The sequence below is a fragment of the Pleurodeles waltl genome, chromosome 3_2 (genome assembly GCF_031143425.1).
Source record: "Pleurodeles waltl isolate 20211129_DDA chromosome 3_2, aPleWal1.hap1.20221129, whole genome shotgun sequence".
NCBI classification, from domain to species: domain Eukaryota; kingdom Metazoa; phylum Chordata; class Amphibia; order Caudata; family Salamandridae; genus Pleurodeles; species Pleurodeles waltl.
Window position 1 is genome coordinate 91,047,394 of NC_090441.1, and position 22,267 is coordinate 91,069,660.

General features: G+C 42.0%; 1 protein-coding gene across 1 annotated transcript in view; it reads left to right on the forward strand.

The window, feature by feature from the left end:
- EPX (eosinophil peroxidase) overlaps nt 1–17,334 on the forward strand; it is a 43,557-nt gene extending 26,223 nt beyond the window's left edge. Inside the window, 6 exon segments of the mRNA XM_069226868.1 lie at nt 256–416; nt 1,193–1,451; nt 6,510–6,680; nt 9,257–9,494; nt 12,183–12,394; nt 17,203–17,334. Coding sequence (XP_069082969.1) covers nt 256–416; nt 1,193–1,451; nt 6,510–6,680; nt 9,257–9,494; nt 12,183–12,394; nt 17,203–17,225 — 1,064 coding nt within the window. The 3' untranslated portion in view covers nt 17,226–17,334.
- Nucleotides 17,335–22,267: the final 4,933 nt, after the last annotated feature.

The following is a 22,267-nucleotide window of genomic DNA, read 5'->3' on the forward strand; positions in this document are numbered from 1 at the left end:
CACTGTGGATACCATGTACTAGGGACTTATAGGTAAGTTAAATATGCAAATCAAAGGTATGCCAATTTCATTATGTTGAAAGGGGGAACACTGGTACTTTACCACTTTTTAGCAAAGTGCACAGAGTTCTATAGCCAGCAAAAACAGTCTGAATTCCAATCAGCCGTAGAGGTAGAAGGAATACTTTGATCTGAATTATTGTTGTTAAATTACAGGACTGCTAATCTTGTGTATAATGCATTTTTTTACATCAAGGTGATCCCAGGACAAGTGAGCAACCAGGGCTCACAGCCTTCCACACACTTTTCATACGAGAACACAATCGAGTGGCCAGGCAGTTGAGGCAGATGAACTGTCAATGGACTGGAGAAACGCTCTACCAGGAAGCCAGAAAAATTGTAGGAGGCATTCTCCAGGTATTCCAAAAAGTACATTTATTTGACTAAATTTGAAACCCTGTTCAGTTTGCAATGTCAACAGCAAAAAAACATCTTCTGTGTAAGTGTAGCACATACGAAGAGTCTGAAATTGGCAGAAAACTTCTGGATAATACTATGTCCTGACTAGGGCTAGTAGTAGTGTCAGGCAGTACATGTGCCCACCTTGCATATTGCCACCATAGAAGACATATGGCTAGCAGGGACCGCAAAAGTTGACACTTGCCCAGCATTTTAGGGTGTTTTTTACAGTCCAGACACTGTAACAGATGTTAGGGGCACCAACAAAAGCATGATTTGACTGAATTAACTTCTGCAAGGGGGTGCGATGGAGAAAAATGAAAAGCTTTTTAAGTATTAATTGGTGAATTGTATCCTAGTTGAATGCCATTCACAATTGCACAGAAGCAGGACTGAGCAAGTGGGAAAGCTAACCATTACTACATGGTACATTCATCTTTAATGCTTGTTGAACTACAGCTTTCTTGGTTGGACAATCCTATTTATTTGTGACTGAGTCAGAGAGCTACCTAAGACCTAAATTTAGAAATTTTATTATATGCAGTACCACTTTTCTTGCCCCCCTTAGTGCAGGCATAATGTGGTGCAAGGGGTTACAAAGTGGCCATCTAGTCTTTCTTTCTGGAACACTGTAGACGAAATTCAGTCTCAGCTCAGGTGAAACCTTGTTATCCCTTATTGGCTCTTTGGGAGTTTTCATTTAAAATGTCCTTGTAATGTCTGTTTGCTTCCAGAAAATCACCTACAGAGATTACATCCCCCTTTTGATGGGTCGTGAAGCGGCTGCTCGAATTATTGGTGCCTACCGCGGATACGACGAGTCTGTGGACCCACGAGTAGCCAACGTGTTCTCCCTCGCCTACCGCTTTGCTCATGCCTCCATCCCGCCCACGATCTACCGCCTGGCCGATGGGTACCGCCCGCTGACCGGGGCAGCTTCTGAGGTTCCACTCCACATGACTTTCTTCAACAGCTGGAGGGTCGTGAGGGAAGGTAAGAAAGTACCCCACCGTCCTCGCCAAAGCGTGCGTTACAACTCCAACAACGACTTGCGTTGCCTTACTCCAGATCTACAAGGCCATGAAAAGCCACGCAAAGTGTCTTTGCGTGATCTTGTAGATATGGGCCTGCGCTGCCGTTGTGTCAAAAAAGTGAAGCATCGGTGGCGCAAGCCTTATGTAAATGTGGGACTCAATATTTGTAACTACATATCTGCTCACCTTGTCTAGTGGATAAAAAATTAAATCTAGTAGAAGGACACTGAAATTGTGTGAAAAAGGAAGGCCAAGAATATTCCACTACCGATGTGTTGGAGGATGTAGGTCTGTCACACTGGAGGATGGATATATCCAGCATCACAATAATAAGGAGCAAGAAGGAAAATTCACAACTACATAATGCCCAAATTTGCACTTATGTTCCCTCTTATGATTTTTTTCATTGTGAGGAAACAGAATGAGTAACCTTTTCTGATCAGTTTGTGGAACTTTTAATAGCAGTGAGTGGGTGTTACTGCTTCAGTTGCAGCAGGAGAGAAAGGGTGAGGGAAAAGGTGGAGTCATCAAGATTTCTTAAGTTCTAGCAGCACAAGTGAATATTTATTTTGTTCCTCTAATACATTGTACAATTTCCTACTTTATTTCGGTTTGGATCATTTGTCTGAAAAGGATTTTACAGAGTATGCCTCTTGGCACAGCAGCTGGTTTCTGTACGGGTATGCTGCATCATTTGGATATAAGAAGTGTTTTGACCACCACAAAACTGGTTTATCTAAGCATGCTTGAAGCTTTTTGTGGGCTAAGGTTGATCAAGAATCTACCAGAAGACTTTAATAAACTTTAAATGAATGCTAGACACTGTGACAAAACCTATAGTACTGTTTATATTACTAGATGTCACTTTGTGTCATTAACTTTAAGAAACACATTAACTAGTGGAGAACATAATAAAGTGGCCCAAAAAACTTCCTGTGTTGTGTTCTTTTTCCACAGTAGGAGAATTACAGGAGAGTATAGTAATGAACAATTCTTCACAGAACAGGAGAAGGGTGAAAGAGGGGAAGACTGAATTACTCCTAAAAGAGAAGGAGGGGGGAATAGAGAACATCTGTGTTATTTCCATTGAGAATAGCAGGATCTGTGCTGTGGCCTCACTCTCTACTGACCTAATGTGCAGGGAATGTAAAGACATATCACCTCATAGTGCTGTTACTAAGTTCTTTCACCAGCCATTGCCACTGCTTATATTTAACTAACACATTCTCTGCTACCATTTTACATCCTACTGAAAGATTGTCACCTTTCGTTATTGTTGTACAGTGTTCTCATACCCAAAGGGATCTTGTTTGTGCTATATAAAACTCTATCAATAAAATAAATAAAAATAAAATTGTTGAAACGTAGTCTAAGAGGTCTGAACTGTAAGCATGGCGAGAGAAAGAGAGACACCTCCTAGGCGAGGTGGCTATGTAAGCTTTACATAAGAAAAAGACCCACCTATCCACAGTCCTTGTGCAACTTGATTGCTTGATTTGCAAAGAAAATCAGACATTTGCTTTGGTAGTACTGTTCCGGCCGTTGAAGCAAATGTCTGACCTTTTTCAACTTATGAAGAATTGCAACAGTACTCTTGGAACGCTGTAATTCTTGCATCAACCCAGGAGCACTGAAAATGTCATGTTATGTTAAGTGCATTTAATGCAAACCTCTAGAGCTACAGCGTCTGACTCAAAGATATGACACCATGCAGTTAAAGATGTCCGCAACCTCGCCCCTAGCACTGAACAAGTTCTGTCAAGGGCAGATCGAGTGAAACCAGTTTCTGGCGCCTGACGTTTTTACCACAGTGATTGTGGACAGATTCTAAGCCTCTTTGCTAAGAAGTGGTGGGTCTCTGCAGTAACTGTCGCCATAGGTTCAGGAATATGACCGTTTGTTAGATCTAGGTCTCCAAATGTTCACGTGGCTACACTTCAGATCATCCAGCATCCTGCAGGTCTGCTTTTTTGTAGAACACCATAAATTGACCACACTTGACCACACTTCCTTTCCCTACTGATGCAGTTTCACTGGCTTCAAGTCAGTTTTAAGTTCCAGATTTGCATCAACATCCATGGGTGGATGCATGGGAAGGCCCATGCACCACCCATTGAACTCCTACTTGATGCAAAGTAATGTAAGTCAGCACAACATGCTGCACTTTGTTACTTTTTTGTTACAAAGCTAGGCAGATACCCCTTTTCTTTGCTTTGTAAATGCTAAAAAGGTATTTTGCATTGGGTCTGTAAAAGTGCTGCAAACCTAAAATAAATTCTTTATAAATCTGGGCTTAAATTATCTTATTGGCCATTTCAAACAAAGACCCTCCATGAAGAGGACCTGTGCCCACATTCCTCACTCAATATAAGCTTATATTCACGCATTACAAGTAATGGCATCATTTAAGCTTGTATTCTACTGCATTGGGCACAAAAATCATCATTCTTTTTTCATAGTGACTGTACCCATTTTATGAATTACTATCTTCCCAAGAAGTGGCCCAGCCATAGGTCATGAAAAGAAAAAAACAAAAGGGGTCCCTGATACGATACGGAAAGAATTACAGGGAACAGAGCTCAAATCACAGCAAGTGAAACTCTCCAATCATATTAACGGAAATTAACATCAATAATTATGATACGTTCTTAGAAAAAATAATTTTTATAATCATTTATTTAACGTATACAAAATTTGATGCATTGCCTGGCTTCCGGACACGATTTCCTAAGCATAACTACTAGACAATACGTACAACATAAAACTAATAATACTCACTACAACAAACAAACAACATATAGACTAGTCATGGACAGATAATAAATCACCATACAAATACATAAAGACAAACACAAGCCAATAAATACAGACCAATCATAAATATCAGATATAGACCAAAACAAAACTTAAGAGAGCCTAACAAATAAATTCACTTATATGAGAACAACTGATAGCACAAGCGCATCCTAGTGTCCTCATGTAGAGATAAATATCCTTTCTCAATGGTGTCAATTCCACATTAATTGCACAACAAAGAGTGAGCAAAATTCTATATCTTGCCACTTTCCACAAGTCCGTAGAACTTATATCCAAGTTAGTGCATGTGTCTTATCTTTTGTTGATTTTCTATTGCTTAGAATGTCTGACAATTTTTGGCTTCTGCATTTACTTTGTTTGTCTTATAAATGAAATAGTAGACATCCAGTACTCCTGTGCCACATTCAGTACCCCTTTGCCAATTCCAGCCCTAGGTCATTACATTTATTATTATTTGTAGGCTGTTTATGGCTCTACTTGAGATTTAATTGGGTATGGTTTCTGTCTATCCTATTGTGTAAGTTCCCAAGCCTTTTTGAAGCTCTGCACTATCAGATCTGTTCCTTCTGACTTGCTAATATTTGCCTACGGGCAATTTTTCCTCAAAGCGCTTTCAGATTGAAGCTTTCAATGCAAATAAGAGAATATCTATCCATAGCTTTAAAATGAGCCTTACTTCTCAATTCTTCATCTTCAGATCTAATTTCAAGGCTACGAACACTGTTATTCCTATTTATTTGAGCTGCAATTTCAAACCTATGTTATGTTGGTTTATCTAGTCTATAAACTAGCTAGTCTTTGTCTCATGATTACGATGCCATCTATATATCTTCCACACAGAACGATACTACTTAGGTAGGGGGTAACCGGCTACTCTTCCTCTAAGGAGCAAGGATAGAAGTTTACCAGACTCGGCTCGAAATGTGAGTTAATGAGTCCCCCCTGTTGTCTTGAGAAATGTTTGGTTAGGCTTTTTCTGTTAATTCCATTGCTAAGGACATGAGTATGTGGTACAATCGTATGGTTTGCCCCTGAATTTCCTCTACACTAGTTGAAGTGGCCCTTTAAGGGATATCAGTATGGAGAAAATCTACACTAAGTGTAATCAAGATCTTTTTGGTAGAGTGAAACTCAGTGATGTAAGCATTACCATAAACATAGGACAGAGAAACGATATCACAAAACCTAGTTAAAGGTTCTAAGAAAGACCCTATACTGTAGAATATAGGTATGCCCCTGAGGAAAGCTCAAATGAGTGTGTATGCTAGTTTCAACGTATTATGGTGTTACTCTGTGAAAATACCGTTCCACATACACCCCAAAGCTCAGCTTTAGGTCAATAGCATTAGGTGAGTCACACTTAACATCCGTTCGGTGTCAAAGATTGACCCTGGGAATTGCAGTTTTTACATAGTGAGGAGAAATCAACACCCTGAACTTTCAAATGGCCCATTGGAGTGAAAGAAGTTTGAAATGTAGGTTTGAAGGTGATTTAAAAGTGTTAATTATGCATTGGCTTTCACAATATGTGATTAGATGCACCTAAAGGTTCTAAAATGTGCAGATGTCAGATACTTATATTTTGCAGCCACAACAAAGACCTTTTGCTAAATCACTGACAGGAAGCAAAATCAGCAGTTCACAATCAGAATCTAATAGATCAGTCAGTAATTTAAGGGGAATTCCAATCAGTCATTCAAGAAACCCACATGGTAAAACCATATATTGGTCAATTTACAAATGGACGTGTCCACCAAAGTCTCTAGTCAGAACAGGATAACCATAACCAAAGACAGCTTTCTACACCAATCAACCACTACCATGCAGTTCAATACAAAAAATGCAAGAGATGAAGTTCAACCCAAGCACAAATCATATATGCACTCTTGTGCTTTCCAAAAACAAAACTCTACTTTCTGGGACATACCCCACACTTTACAAGGGTAGATGAATGATCACATATGTCATACAAAATGACTTGCTGTGTCCAAACAGAAGACACCTTTTGACTCCGTTAAGTACTTTGCCAGACCACACATGCTTTGCGTACCACAGAAGGCTGCCCAGAAAGTGTATTTTTCATCTCCCATTGTAAGGGCCCCAGCAGATTTTTTTTAACTTACTTGCTTACTCATTATAGTCACATAGAGACAATCACAGTAAGGATGTAATAATCCCATTGATACTTTAAATTTCGCAGGTGGCATTGACCCTCTCCTCCGTGGCCTCATGGCAAATCGTGCCAAGCTGAACAGACAGAATCAGATACTGGTGGATGAACTGCGGGAGCGTCTCTTCAAACTGTTCAAGAGGATCGGACTGGATCTAGCAGCTATCAACATGCAACGAGGCCGAGATCATGCCCTCCCAGGTATTAGTCCAGTGCAGGACAGAACACACTTCTAGGCTAAAAACTAATGAGCAAAGTGGGGAAACCCTGCTATCCTAGGTAAAAGCCTTACAGACACAGGACTAGAAGAGAGATCACTGTAGAAAAGACAAAGGGGGCAAAGAATAAGGCTTTGCAGGTAAGAAACTAGGGAAGGAGGAGGAGGATGAGAGATGCCTAAATGAGAGCCACCAGTTACTGAACCACAAGGCAGAAAGCTACGCCTTACAGGTAAATAGATGAGGTAGTAACAGCATGGTCCTCAGATACGAAACAGTGAAGGGGTCTCTGTTCTCCTGACTAATGCCACACAATTGTACGTGTGCTATAAACAAACCTTTTCAGCTGAAAACAAAGATTTTCACCTACAAATATGCTTGTCTAGCGTATAAGGTGGCAGAGGCGGCTGCTGAAGTTTGAGATATGTTGGTGTGCAACACTGCTACTTATATAGCCCTCTTATTGCATCAAGCAAGCAAAGTAGACCATCTTCAGGGGGTTGTTTTCTAACCAGTTTAGATACAAATCTATGCAAGTTGTACATTTTTTCAGCAACATTTTTTAAAATCTGCCTATTAGAAAACAACTGTTATATGCCCAGCTGTAACACTGGCTGCCCAGCTCACCATTATTTATACCACGTGTAAAACAGTGCCTTTACGAGAGTGTGTTACCACCCAGCTAAATAATATTCCAGCCACAATTCTTATTAGGAGAAACAACACACACTTTGACTCTTTGGTCAGAGCCCGTCATTTTTCCCATATACCTTAATGGCCAGTTGGTCTGAATGATACATCCTGCCCGCCTTCTTCCCTTTACTGCTGTACTTATTGGCACACTAAACCACTGTACTACACAAGCATGAACCATATGATTGCCCTGATTGCATATGTATGCTGAAAAAGTCAAAAATAAACATGTTCAAACATAAGTGAATGGCCCATCAAAATGTAAGCATCAGAAAAGAATATGCCAGGCTATATATATATATATATGTACATATATATATATATCAACACATTTCTTCTGCGTTTATGAAGAAAGACAGTACTCCACGAACACAGCAAACAAATTTAGTTTCCATGCATTTATTTTTGGGAAAATTCATTGTGTAATAAGTTTTGTTCAACACGCACGATGGTTGGTTGTAAACATCAACATGAAAGTATTTAAACTGAGCCAATATGGCGATCGACAGGTTGAAGAAGGCGGCAACGCCGAAACGCGTCCCTGTTGGCGATTAAATAATTAACTTGCTGTGTTCGTGGAGTGCTGTCTTTCTTCGTAAACGCGGAAGAAATGTGTTGATAAAATACGCGGTGACGCGCGCATTGAGACTAGCACCTTTGACGGTCTGGTGCAGAAAGGAAACGCCGAGCTCGAGTGTTTATATACATACTTGAGTATTACTGTAATGTTGGGCCATCTACCAAAACGATTGGGGTGCTGCTGTAATATTCCAGGGCACTGCTGGTAAACAAAGCTTGACATGGAACTACTCAAACACGCCAGTGTGATGCACAAATACAAAAGAAGTCTGGACAAGCACAGTAAGTTGCTTCTTAAACTTGCAAGTGTTCTGCTAAATGTGTCAACCTAGCATGGGTGGGACTTAAATTAGCGCAGGTGGCTCAGTTCTCCAATAGTGTTTCTTAGATATGCCGTGGCAGCTCAATGTGCTATATAGAGTTCGTATCACATAGGCTGTTCTCCTATTTAAATCTCCCTACAGTGGGCACAACTCACCCCTTTTCTGTAGAGTCCAAACACAGGCTTCCTATATACTTACACATTTGTTTGAGAAAAGACCCACTTACTGTTTTTAACTAATTTTTACCTGCCCAGGTATCTGCTTTCAACCTCTGCTCACGTTACCTTTACATGCCATGCACATTTTGGAAAGGAACTACTTACCTCACTGATTTCATAAAAGGAAACGAGCGGGAAGATTTATAGAGTCGGCTCCAGAAAATGATTCCATAGAACAAAAACATGCCAAAACGTGGTAAAGGTAACAGTTTTAAAAAGCAGGCTGAGGTCCCTGGCCTTTAGTGGTCTCCTATGGTGGTTGTGAAATATGGTTTTAAGAAAGCTAGCACCAAGGTATTTGACAAACAGCCTGAGCTATGCAAAAAGAGAGCCAGTGACTCCAAGGAGAAACTTTGATATTCCAAGAATCAACGAATGAAGTGAGAAAATCGAGAAATATGTAACCGGATATGTATTTGATCATTAAACCATTTCATACTATGTGCTTAAAAAAGGGTAAATTAAGTCATAGGAATGTTATATACTACACCAGTGCTTCTCTAAGAAGCCAAGTCATACTTAAGGCCTCATACATGACATAGGAACAACTGACAGCTGTGTCCGTAACTTTTGTTAAGTGGCACCAATGCCATGGTACATTCATCTTCATTGATGATTTTTGAGGTTGCTTTCAACCACCTCCCAACTTCCCACCACCCAATACAAATTTAGTTGATTGCTGGTTCTGGGTATATATTTGAAAATTACATTAATCTTGCCACTTGACTATCTGTTTCTCACAATAGGTTACGGTGCTTGGCGGCGTTTTTGTGGACTCTCTGAGCCACGAAATCTGGCAGAACTCAGAAGAGTCCTGAATAATAGTGACCTTGCCAGAAAATTGATGGCCCTTTATGGAACTCCCAGAAATATTGATATTTGGCTTGGAGGAGTGGCTGAACCTTTTGTTCCTGGTGGGAAAATAGGGCCTCTTCTAGCCTGCATCATTGGAAACCAGTTCCGAGTGGCTCGGGATGGTGACAGGTAAGTGGCTCACTTTTTAGGAAAATTTTTATATGTCTGTGTGGGGAGATCTTGTATTGAGCATCGGAACTCCCTGTAAACAAACAACCCCTATGCCTTTGTGTAAGTAAGAATATTCCCATTCATGTCTGTGCCTGTCGTGATAGACCTCTTTAAGTAAATACGTGTAAGGAGAGTTCCCTTCAGGCCTGTGTCTGTTGGGAAGGGCCTATTAAGGTAGATATGTGTGAGGAAATTCCCATGCAGGCCTCTGTCTGTTGGGTTAGACATATGAGCTTGGATAGGCACCTTAAATCATATATGTGTGTGTAAGGAGAATCTTCAGTATAAAAGTAGAGTCGTTTCAGGTCTGTGTCTGTTAGGATGTTCATAAGTCTTTATGTTTATATGTGCTTAAGGAGAATCCGCTTCAGGCCTGTGTCTGGTGGGATAGACCTCTTGAGGTACATTTGTGTAAGGAGGGTCCCCTTCACGCCTGTGTCTGTTAGGATAGACCCCAGTCTTTAGGTATATATGTGTGTGTAAGAAGAATCTGATTAAGGTCTGCGTCTGTTGGGATAGACTATCTTAGCTCTGTTTGTGTCCCTTACAGACCTGTGGGAGGCCAATGATTGGTAATGACAAAGGAGAGTGAACTGATATGTTTACAAAAGTGTATAGCAGTCAAACACTGGCATAGCAGATCTCTAATGAAATTTATTAAATTCCCGTTCTCTGTTTGCGTATCGGTGTCGCTGAAACTTCCAATAGCAGACATGTGCTTTGTCCTTCATGCATTTCATGGCTCAATGAGCTGTATTAAAATCATACAGACGGCACAAAGGGTTGATATTTCTGTACATGAACGTGAATGGTAAATGTCCTAATGCTGACCTAATGTTTACAAAACACGTACCAGCCAAGAGGATGGTCCATAGACTTAATCTTTAAAACTTCAGAAAAACAATCAGTGTGCTCATATTTTAAGCGCAGCAATCACTCTGGTAATCAGTTGCTTCAGTTATTGGACACATGTGTAAGTTATGTGGAGAGGTGGCATTGGTCTGTTATCCTATGTGGCCTGCTAGGAATAAATCAGTCACTACTAGTTAGGGTTGCCAGATGACTTCATCAGAGAGACAACGTTCAAATCTTGGACTTTCCATTACTAATCCATTGCATTCTGGGAGCCTTAGTTCTGGTTAACATACAGTAAACTAAATAGACTATAAAACCTGAAAACCACAGGTTCACAAAGGAAAACCCATGCCTCGAACATGGGGTCCATGATGCTAGGGATTCATCTTGTAACCTTATCTCTAGTCCAATATAGGGATGGATTCATCAAGCAAGACTCAGCTGAGACTTTTACAATCTGAGGTGACGTTGCCCAGGTTTAAAATAATGCAAGCTGGAGATAGCAGGAGCATATCACTGATCCTAGTCTTAGAGGTGAAGGCCAACCCCACTCCCAAACCAATGCTTCTTAGACAATGGGGGGTGAATAAGGTACCATTTATACAAAACACTACGTTTGTGGCCAGGCGTGATATCGTAGCACCGTCAGCAAGAGAATGATGCTCTGGCGGGTACAGGAGATGGAAACCTATTTGAGGATAGAGTGGATTATTGTGACCATCTGGAAATCAACAATCAACCAGAGTGTGCAAATTATTACAAAATCGTTAGACACCTTTCATCTTTCAGTAATCATGTTTGAATCGAAACAAGTAAATCAGGTCATGAATGGAGGAAAGTTAGACATGTGTGTTGGATGGACTCTACAGGGTTGGGTGTGGTTCATGAGAATCACACATGGTGATTTTTAGACCTGATTTATAAGACTCAATACAGTTGTGATTCGCAAATGTTAGAATAACGTTACATACTCATTAGACTTCCCCAAATTTGTAAGCAGATGAGATACTTTTGCCCCCTCGTATTTTGATGAGATCTGCAGCGTCGTTAACTCAGTGGGATTTGCTTCACCAATTAAGATCTAAGACCTCAGTTGTTTGCTAACTTACAATTTTACGAAAAAATTACATCGGGAAAATTGCACCATGCATCTATGTACTTAGAGAGGTTTTTCGGAATTCATGACATGGCTATTTTCTTTTTTTTTATTTCAAAGTCGCTTTTATTTTTTATTTTTACAAAATGTGTACACATAGTAAACATAGAGTGGAACAGATGTTTGGTAGGTACATGGGGCACAAATTCACCTGCTAAAATGCCAGCTCCTTTGATGCAATGTATTTAGTCCACTGTGAATACCCATATACTTATGCGTTTGTGTTGGTTCTCAGGCTTTCCAAGCACTCCAGAATGCGCTACCGTCAACCCCTCAAAAGTAATTGACTGAAGTGCACCGTCACACATTTATGGGGTAATGCTGTGCACGAGTAAAGGCGTCACTGCTGCAATGTCACCTTTTGTGAATTCCGAGCAACTATAATTCTGTCTATGCAAACATGCAGGTCAGACTTACATGGGCAGCTTGTTTGTTTATTCGGCACAGTCTATCTTAATGTGCATACTATCATTCAGTAGACATTGTAGGTCTGGAGTTTAATTGGAGTTCGCCTCCCGGACTAGTAGGAACTTGTTGGCTAGTTATAGCCATTAGCACTGATGTGAAATGTTTCCGAAACGTGAGTAAGTGTAACAAGCAGATCTCACGTGTGTGCTTCTTTCGTTCCTACACAGGTTTTATTATGAGAATCGTGGTGTTTTCAGCAGTGCCCAGCGACGCTCTCTGGAAAGGGTCACGCTGGCGCGGGTCATCTGTGACAACACGGGCATCACGGAAGTGCCGAGAAATGTCTTCATGGCAAACAGCTACCCGTGTGATTTTGTGCGCTGCAACCAGATTCCTGCCCTCGATTTATCTCCCTGGAGGAGCCGAGGCCCTGAGCCTGGTAAGTTCGGGGCAACACATCAAGTTTGGGGGTGCAAGAACTGTGCTTACAAGAAAGGATTCTTCTGCATTACCCAATTGCCTGTCCTCCTTATCCCAGTCAGTCCTCAGTACTAAAGGAGAGTCACTGCCCAAGACAGTTTCCCCACACTCTGAATAAACATTCTGTGCACAGCATAGTCATTTTTAGGTTGAGCGTAAGCGTACGACCTCTTGTATACTTTTTAGGTCGAGCGTAAGCGTACAACCACATGTATACTTTTAAGTATACTTCTTCTGTGGGCTTCCAGCTGTTTCATTTGTTAGTGTCAGTGTCCTTTTAAAATCCTTGCTTGCTAGTGGTCAGTCATGCCTCTTAGTCCCGCCTTCTTCTGTGTGGGAGCAGGGACCAACTACTGTATAATTATGCTTTGTCCTTTTTATCTGGTCTGCAGGGGACTTTTTTTTTACTTTGTTTCCTGCTCCTGTCCAGGGAAAGCTTCCTTTTTCATTTGCAAGCATTCTTGCTCAGTGCTTAGCTGTAAACAAGGATATAAATCAGGCCGTTACCTGGACACATTTGGTCTTGGTGGTCTCTCTGCACCCTCTCTCAGCTGCCTGGTTCCCGCCCTTCCTTTACCAAGGGTGCCTGCCTGTGGCCGCCAAGACCGAGGATTGCTTGTAATCGCGTATAGCCTAGGCACCCAGCTCTACCAGGGCTCCGCAGTCCTTAGAGACAGTGCCCATTTCTGCTCCATACTGGGATCCCACTCCCTGCTCCATCAGTGCACCTCAGTTCACACTCTGCAAGCCCCTCAGCCGTGCCAGAACCCTACACATGCTGTTTGCCAGACCACCTCAGGTCTTACAGTCAGTACACCCTGTTGTTCCAGTGCTGGGACCTCGGGTGCAGCGCCATCATGCACCTCAGTTCACACACTCCAAGTCCCATAGCCGTGCCAGAACCCCACACATGCTGTCTGCCAGAGCACCTCAGTTCTTACAGTCAGTACACACCGCAGCTCCATCAGTGCACCTCATTTCTACCCGGCAAGGTCACCTCCTTTCTTATACTGGGACCCCACTCATATACAGTTCTGTTACAGCAGCTCAATTCTAATATTCAGCCCCACTGCCAAGCCAATACTGGACCCAAAAGAGCAAAACACAGCTCAGCAGTGCATCTCATGTCTAACATCCAATGCCACTGTTGATGGGAACCACCACAGCTCAGCCAGAATCCAACAGTTCTAACATTCAGTGCACGTTTCTTCTCAGTACAAAGGCTCACGCACGCCCCTCAATGCTTCTGTGGTTCAGAGGCAAATCCCCTCCCATGCTGGGTCCCACTCGCAGCTTCACCAGGGCACCTCCAGGCTAACAGTCTGCAACACTGGCACGCCAGTACTAGGTTCCACACATAGCTACATTAACATACCTCACTTCTTACCTTGTGTGCCTGTTACTGTTCCAGTACTGCAGCCCACACACAACTCTGTCAATGCACCTCAACCCTAACCTGCAGCACCCCATTATTACAATACCAGGAATGACACGGTGCTCTGTTTCTTATTCCTCACCCACTGCCTTTCTGTTATCCCAGCACTGGACAGGGACATAGCTCTGTCTATACCCCCAATCCTGATCTGAAGCACCCCAATATTGCTGTATTAGGGTTCACATTCAACTCTACTGACACACCTCCTGCTGTTCTGCAGTCCCCCCTGCCTCCACACTCTGACTTCTGTTTCAGGACATGGGGGAGCCAATTAAATCTTATCTTAGTTGCCATCTTTATTTGGGAGGGTCTGTTCCACATATCTCACTCCATTCTTTCCTTTACTTGGTTTACTCTTAAATGTTTTCTTTCCCCCCCCCTTTTCTCTTTCCAGCTCTTAAGATCCATACGTAAACAGTTTCACTCTTTCTTTCAACTGTTTATTTCTACTCCTCTCCCTTTTTTTATATCCCTCTTTCTCTTCCTACCGCCTCTCTCAAACTGTCAAAAGCTTGGTTATTTCTTTCCTTGTTTCGTTCTTCTCTTTTTTCTTCATCAAGCGTTCCTTCTTTCACTATTTTTTCTCTTCCCTTCATTCTTTTTTTGTCTTTTTTATTTGCTCTTTCCTTTTTCTCAATATGTGTCCTTTCACCTTTTTGAAGATCTTTTTTCCTTCTTTTCTCTGGTGTTTTTCTTATCTTTATGTGTCAATTCACGTTTTACTATAAATCTTTGTTTTTCCCATCTGTATGTGGAAGCCACAAGTTACTTGTTTGGGCCTCGAAGTGTCAAAGTGGTTTTCCCATTCTGTGTCTGTGGGAAATGTCAGTACATACATGCCTTGGTTCTTTCGCTGCTTGTTTTTCTCACCATCTCTCCTTTTTTCTCTAATGTTAATTTTTCTCTTTCTTTTCACACTAATTTCATTATTTTTACCTCATTATCTTTCGTTCGATAGCTTCCCTCCCATTTTTCTTTTGTCTCACATATTTGCTCCATTTCTTCTCTTAGTTCTGTTTTCATTTTCTCATTCTTTCTTTCCCCTCTTTCTTTTATTTCTTTGTGACCCCTTCTCTTTTTTCTTTTTGTCTGTTGTATTCCTTTCGCTTCTCTTTTTCTTTTTCCATCCACTTTCTCTCCTGAGGCCCAGTTATCAATGGAGCAACAGGTGCAGTGGCACTGGGACCCATAGACCTACAGACCTCACTCAATTTTAATTACTGCTCTACTTTCCCACAGAAATTCCAGTCAACCATTTTCCATTCTTACTCCATGGCCCAAGACACCATTACTACGCCACTTGTCCTCTACATCTTTACTCCCAGCTCCTTTTTTCCTTTCACCCTCCAACCCCCCCAAAATGATATTTTTGGTATGTTGTTTTGAGCATTATACTCTAATGCCAAAAGTTTATTTCTGATGAAGGTTTATATGATAATTGTATATGTTTCAAGATAGAGAAAGAAGGTAAATGGAAGTGCTTTAGTTAAATTCTGGGCCACTGGAATTATATGGCAGGAAAAGACAACATTACGAGGCAGGATTGACGAATTTATGTGGCAAGAAAAGTCCAGTTATGAATATACAGTACCAGTAGCTCTAACTCAAGACAGTGCGAGACCTATTGCATTGCAAATGCTTGTTCTAATTTACATTGCTATGATGTATAAAAATACTCCTTCCTTCCAAGACTCCAGCTCAATTTCAGGCGCTATTTCTCTTTTACTGTATGTACTTACATTACATCTCACATGGCTGACAAGTATTCAGCACAGCACTCCAAGACAGTTCCCAGGGCCAGTAGCTAGTTGTTGTCTCAGAATATTCAGTGTGGAAGCCACTAGGGTCAGCTTTCCCATCCCTTAGTAGTGTTGGGAAAGGCTGGCACAAGGTCTATTTGTTCAGTTTTTCCATCTCACGAAATGAGTAGCGGCAGCTGCCACAAATCTCAAGGGGAAGGCGGGAGAGGGATGGGGGGGAGAAAAAGAATAAATAGAGCAATTTTTAAAAAAGTACCTTTTTCCCATCGTCGCCACCACCTGCCATGTTACTCCTCTGGTCTTCCTGTGGTGTCCCAGCATTTGCTGAGACACCAGCACAGGCTTCCCACCAATCCTAGTGCTGCATACATGCTAAACATAGCATGTAAGCAGCGTCAGGATTGGTCTAAGCAGCTCAGAGTGCCACTCAGACACAAGCCAGGGGTCTGTGCTGTTTCTCCAGCCCAGCTATATACACAGCTGGGTTGGAAAAACCTAAGTGCGCATGTATGTTTGGCCGGCCTGAGATGGGTGGCCAAACACACATGCACACTTAGTGCACTCTCCTCTCCTACCCCCTCCCAACTCCCACCTCCCACAGCCCAGCCCCGCTCCTCCTTGCACCTGCTGATGGATGAACCAGCAGATGAAAGATAAAATGATAATTAAACATTGTTTTATCTTTCATCTCCTGGCTCAGCCTGGGAGGCGATGCTACTTTGCCATTGTGAAGGAACCGCACCTGGAGATAAGACTCGGTACCTGATAGCCCTTGTAAACACAGAGGTGTGGTCATTCTTCTATTTGCAGCTATGAAGGTCAGAAAGGTAAGTTTCTATACATTTTCTACACCTAATTTCACATATAAGTACTTTGGTGATATATATCTAGGGCCACTGGAATTGTGCGGCATGAGAAAGCCAAATTAGGCTGCAAGGTTTAGTAAATTATGTGGCAAGAAAAGGCAAATTATGTTATGTGGCTTAACGTGGCACATTTTGTAAATAATATTACTTCATTATTCCAACATTTCTTAAATTTCACAACACTGTTTGGGCATTGGTTGCACCTCGTTAGTACCATTTTAATACCCAAAAGTAGCAATAAGCAACAAAAAGATGACCAGTACAGTTTTGCAGAGGGCCATTCACTGCGCGGCAACACGTATTCCTGCACTTTTATTAACTTTTGAACCATTTGAGCTAGAAACAATTTTTTTGTTACAGTCGTATTTTGTACTGCCAATAAGGAATCATTCTACATGTTATTGTTTTCTACAACTCACATTTCTTTTCTGCTCACACACAATCCCTCATCTGCATTCAGTATCACACATGCTATCTTCCTCGCACATAGCTACTTTTTAATTCCCTAATTTTGCTTGCCTTCGTTCCGACACCGGACTTCTGTCCTCCCCCACCTAGAGTCTACTGTATAACTCACGCTCACCTTCCATTTATATACACACCTCATTACTTAACCCTTCTACTACAACCTCTCTTATTAATTTGACACTGGTTGCTTACTCCCTCGTTTTGTTTTTCTTAAATAACACATGTTTTTGTTTCACAGAGGATGAAGATCCCACTTTGTAGGAGCCCACAATATCCAGACAGAAGTTGGCAAGACATTGAGCTTTTCCTCTGGACAAGGAAGTTTTACCTGTGATTCTTCATGGTCCTGTAATTGGTGCTCTACCTCTGTTCAGTGACAGTGCTCTTAACTACATCTGGGGAAACATTAATCTTGCAATCTTACTACCAGTCATAACATTCCTGGGAGAGAGCTCCATCCTGAGATCTTCAACTTAACTCTTGAGAGTCACACTCAGTTTAATGTATGACAAGGCCTTCACCAAGATCCCACAAATCTATAGAGATGTTTTAATACTGTACTTCTACCCTCAGTCTAAGTGTGTACATTGCCCTTTATCATGTGATCCTGCACTCCCTCATAGTGTATGGAGAAACATTCTGCTTGAGAGTTTACACCTAATCCTAGTGCATATAGAGACCTTAGTCTGGAGATCCTTTACTGAGTCCTAGTACACGGAGAGGCCTTCTTCCTTAAACCCCACACCTAATCCTAGTGCTTGGAGGGACCTTCACCCTAAGAGCCTTCACCTAATCCAAGCACATGGAGAGCCTTTCATCCTCAAATCGCACACCTTGTCCTAGTGCTTGGAGGGACCTTCATCCGTAGCTCCTACACTGAATCCTAGTACATGGAGAGGCCTTCTTTCTCAAATCCCACACCTAGCCCTAGTGCTTAGAGGAACCTTCATCCTGAAATCCTACATTGAATCCTAGTACATGGAGAGGCCTTCCTCAAATCCCACACATTGTCCTGGTGCTTGGAGGGACCTACATCCTTAGCTCCTACACTAAATCCTAGTACATGGAGAGGCCTTCTTCCTCAAATCCCACACCTAGCCCTAGTGCTTGGAGGAACCTTCACCCTGAAATCCTCCACTGAATCCTAGTACATGGAGGGGCCTTCCTCAAATCCCACATCTAGCCCTGCTGCTTGGAGAGCCCTTCATCCTGAGATCCTCCACCTAATCCAAATGCTTTGACAGATCCTAAACCTGATTGAAATCCTAAACCTAATCCTGGAGGGTGGTGAGACTTTAATTCTGAGACCGTACACCTAATGTTAGTGCATGGGGAATCCTTCATCCTGAAATCCTACAGCCAAGCCTAATGCTCTGAAAGACCTTCATCCTGGGATCCTATACCAAATCCTAGGGAGTGGCGAGGCCATTGTCGTGAAATCCTACACTCAATCCTAGTGTATGGGTGACATTCATCCTTAAATCCTGCAACCTACAGAAGTGTGCAGAGAGAATTTCATGTAGTCCTACATGGAGTCACAGCTACTGGTACCTGCTACTCTACACCAAAGCCTAATATAGTTGGAAATGTTGAACGTAAGATCTTAGGATCCGTAGTAGTCACTACAGAGGCCCCAGTCATGAGATACTCCATTAGACCATAATGTTCAATTGATAGACATTTGTTATGGGGGCCTATGCTCAGTCTTTTCATTTTTCAGGACTGCCATGTATCAGCCCTAGGCCTAAATCCACAATCCATTAAAAAACAAAACTCCTATCTTCAATTCCAATCGAGGACCTCTGCATCACATGTGTGAGTGGTCGATCACAGTGTTTGGTCACTTACAGAATCTCAAATGATATGAATCATGTAGTTTGTCTAATCTGAATCCTAATTCTAGGACAAAATGACACCTAGAAGACCCAAAGATAGGCTATAGGAAAAGTCTCTATCAGGTAGTTTTTCACATATATTGAAGTCAAAATATCCTAAAAGCCTGTCTCTACTACTGTGATCATGAAAGTCAGACGTTTTCCCGACAGCATATATTGTTCCCTTTTGTAGCAGTTGTTTATTATTATTTATTTCACAACTTAAAGCTGGGAGCACTGATACCTGTACTTCTAGTATGTCTGCTCAGCTAATTGTTGTCAAATACTGCCATTGTTCCCAAACTCTCAACATCGTATATTGTTTTTTAAAATTAATAAATATGTTTATTGAGTCTGATTCTTTTCTATTGCTGTTTTTAACACTGTCTACTCCATGCCACTAATGCTCAGGAGTAAAAACTTTCTATGAGACATGGGAAAATGAAAGGACCATTGCTTGCTTGGTGGCATGCTTGCCAATAGATTGGCTGGGAGATCTCTTTGATTATTGGTTGTTGGGCTTCAAAAAGGTCACTGAAGCATGGGCCTCTCTGGGGAAATCTTACCAGTTGTACTTCTGCTGTGTTGTTTTGGAGAGAGCTCATGACCACTTGCCAGTCGCTGGGTGACTTTGCCAGTCCTGGCACAAGCCTGCACCTGTGCCTGAAACATCCAGAAGATAGGTGCTGATGAGTAGGTTTTTCACTAGGTCTGTAAGCACGATTAGTCTGCCCTTAAGTAGATGCTTCTGTGCTGTTGTTCACTAAAGCAAGATGGCATGGATCCATGTCACAAGTTATCACCCCTTGAGGCCCTCTCCTTTCCAACCTCATAGCTCTACCCTCCAGCCCCAGTGGCACAAGTGTACTTAGGACTGAAGCCAGTAGTTCCATTCCTACTCCTGAAGCCCACTTCAGGCAGCAACAAAGTTGGAGAGGGTGATGTGTGGGACTGCCACTCCTCACCCAGAGGCACTGCACCTAAAGCTTCTTAGAGGTCATGCAAGACTGCCCCTCCACCCATTCAACAGAGTCACAATGGCTTCACTGTTGTCTGTACGGATCAACTCGCAAGGCTGCTTCCTCTGTAGGACTGCATCCTTTGTGCAGAGTTCATGGCCATGTAGCACTAATAGGCCCGCCACCTTTTCGTGCCTACTCTTGGGTTGAGCATTTGTCCCTGTTTGTAGGTTCCCTGGTGACTGCTGGTCAAAATATTTTAACCTTCCTTTCTCTGCTCCAGATGAGCAGGGTGCCCATACCCTACCTGTAGTGTGTGCAAAGAGAGGTTTGTGCTGCTAGTGTTGTGCTGTACCAGATTGATGGGCCATGAAGAAAACTTGCACTGATGTTTGATCTGTATGTGTTAGGCTCAGGCAGGCAAGCCCTCTGCTGCTCCTGTGACCCACCATGGACTACAAAATGAGTGCAACATACATGGTTGTGACTCGTGCTCTGCATCACAGTTTTCCACTCCACACCCATCACAGCTAGGCTTGTCAGATCCTGACTGAAATCCTTTCAAAGGGCTAAGTGGAGAGGCGTCACAGCCAGGCTTCTTTCACAGACCACAGAAACAGTGAAATGTGGACCATCACTGTGAGAATGCCACATTCATAAATTCTTACAGCACTCGAGTGCTTTGTCATGTTCAATTACCGATCTTGAAAAAGGTAACTTTGTTTAATATATTATAAATATATAAACATTTATGGAATATGTACTGCACCCAATACAAATTTAGTCATACGTCCTCCTAGTCGGCAGTCCACGCACTCATTCACCCATTCGTCTATCCTTGGATGCAATCTTTCTTTTACCCATTGACTCGTGTTTGCATTCATCCATCCATGCTATCACTCACATACATTTTACAAACAATGAAGAACCACTTTTAACTCAAAAAGCCAGACCTATTGGTTTTGCCAGTTATGATTTATCTTATCTGAGTGAGATGGCACAAGCTTCCAGTGTCCTATGTTACATATATAGTAGAGTAAACATGAGTTCTATAGAAGTGCCTGAGGGTGGCCAACAGGTCTCTACCATGGAAGCTGGGAGGGAGATGCTACAGCACAGACATGTAACTTAAACCATGCTTATCATTAGTGATGCCAGTAAGGTTAACATGTGACATGCAGTGAAGCACTCACAGACCAGCAGGTGACCAGGTTAAAACTCTTGGCTCTTGCCATTGCAGCAGCGATTTGTATACCAAAAGCTCAACAATGCGCTGTCTTCCTGCAAATAGCTTGCAACTTTTGCCCCATCATCAAGTGGGATACCTTCAACCAGTGCTAGGTTTTTAGATTTCCCCTGAGACAGTTCATACGCTGTCGCTGGAGATATCTTTTGTTAATTTAAGAAAACTTAAAAATAGCATACAGCCCACCCATTACTTACCATTGGTTAGCTTCATCATCACTCTCATTTCCTTGCTTTTTATTGGACAGCAGGTCCCAGTTTCACTTCCTTTTCGTGTTTTTGTCCCTTCGATGCAGCATAGACCAAGTACATATTAACCCCTTCGCTGCCAGCCCTTTTCCCCCTCCTGTGACAAGCCTTTTTTTGGCTATTTGGAGCAGTTCGCGATTAGGCCCTCATAACTTTTTGTTCACATAAGCTAGCCACGCCAAATTTGCGTCCTTTTTTTCCAACATCCTAGGGATTCTAGAGGTACCCAGACTTTGTGGGTTCCCAAGAAGGAGGCCAAGAAATTAGCCAAAATACAGTGAAAATTTTGTTTTTTTCAAAAAAATGGGAAAAAGGGGCTGCAGAAGAAGGCTTTTGTTTTTTTCCCTGAAAAGGGCATCAACAAAGGGTTTGCGGTGCTAAAATCACCAGCTTCCCAGCTTTCAGGAACAGGCAGACTTGAATCAGAAAACCCAATTTTTCAACACAATTTTGGCATTTTATTGGGACATACCCCATTTTTACGATTTTTTGTGCTTTCAGCCTCCTTCCAATCAGTGATAGAAATGGGCATGAAACCAATGCTGGATCCCAGAAACCGCAAAAGTAGACAAAATTCTGAATTCAGCAAGGGGTAATTTGTGTAGATCCTACAAGGGTTTCCTACAGAAAATAACAACTGAAAAAGAAAAATATTGAAATTGAGGTGAAAAAACATCAATTTTTCTCTACGTTTTACTCTGTAACTTTTTCCTGCAATGGCAGATTTTCGAAAGCAATATACCGTTACGTCTGCTGGACTCTTAAGGTTGCGGGATATATAGGGCTTGTAGAAGAACTCTAGGTACCCAGAGCCAATAAATGACCTGCACCCTGCAGTGGGTTTTCATTCTATGCCGGGTGTACAGCAATTCATTTGCTGAAATATAAAGAGTAAAAAATAGCTATCAAGAAAACCTTTGTATTTCCAAAATGGGCACAAGATAAGGTGTTGAGAAGCAGTGGTTATTTGCACATC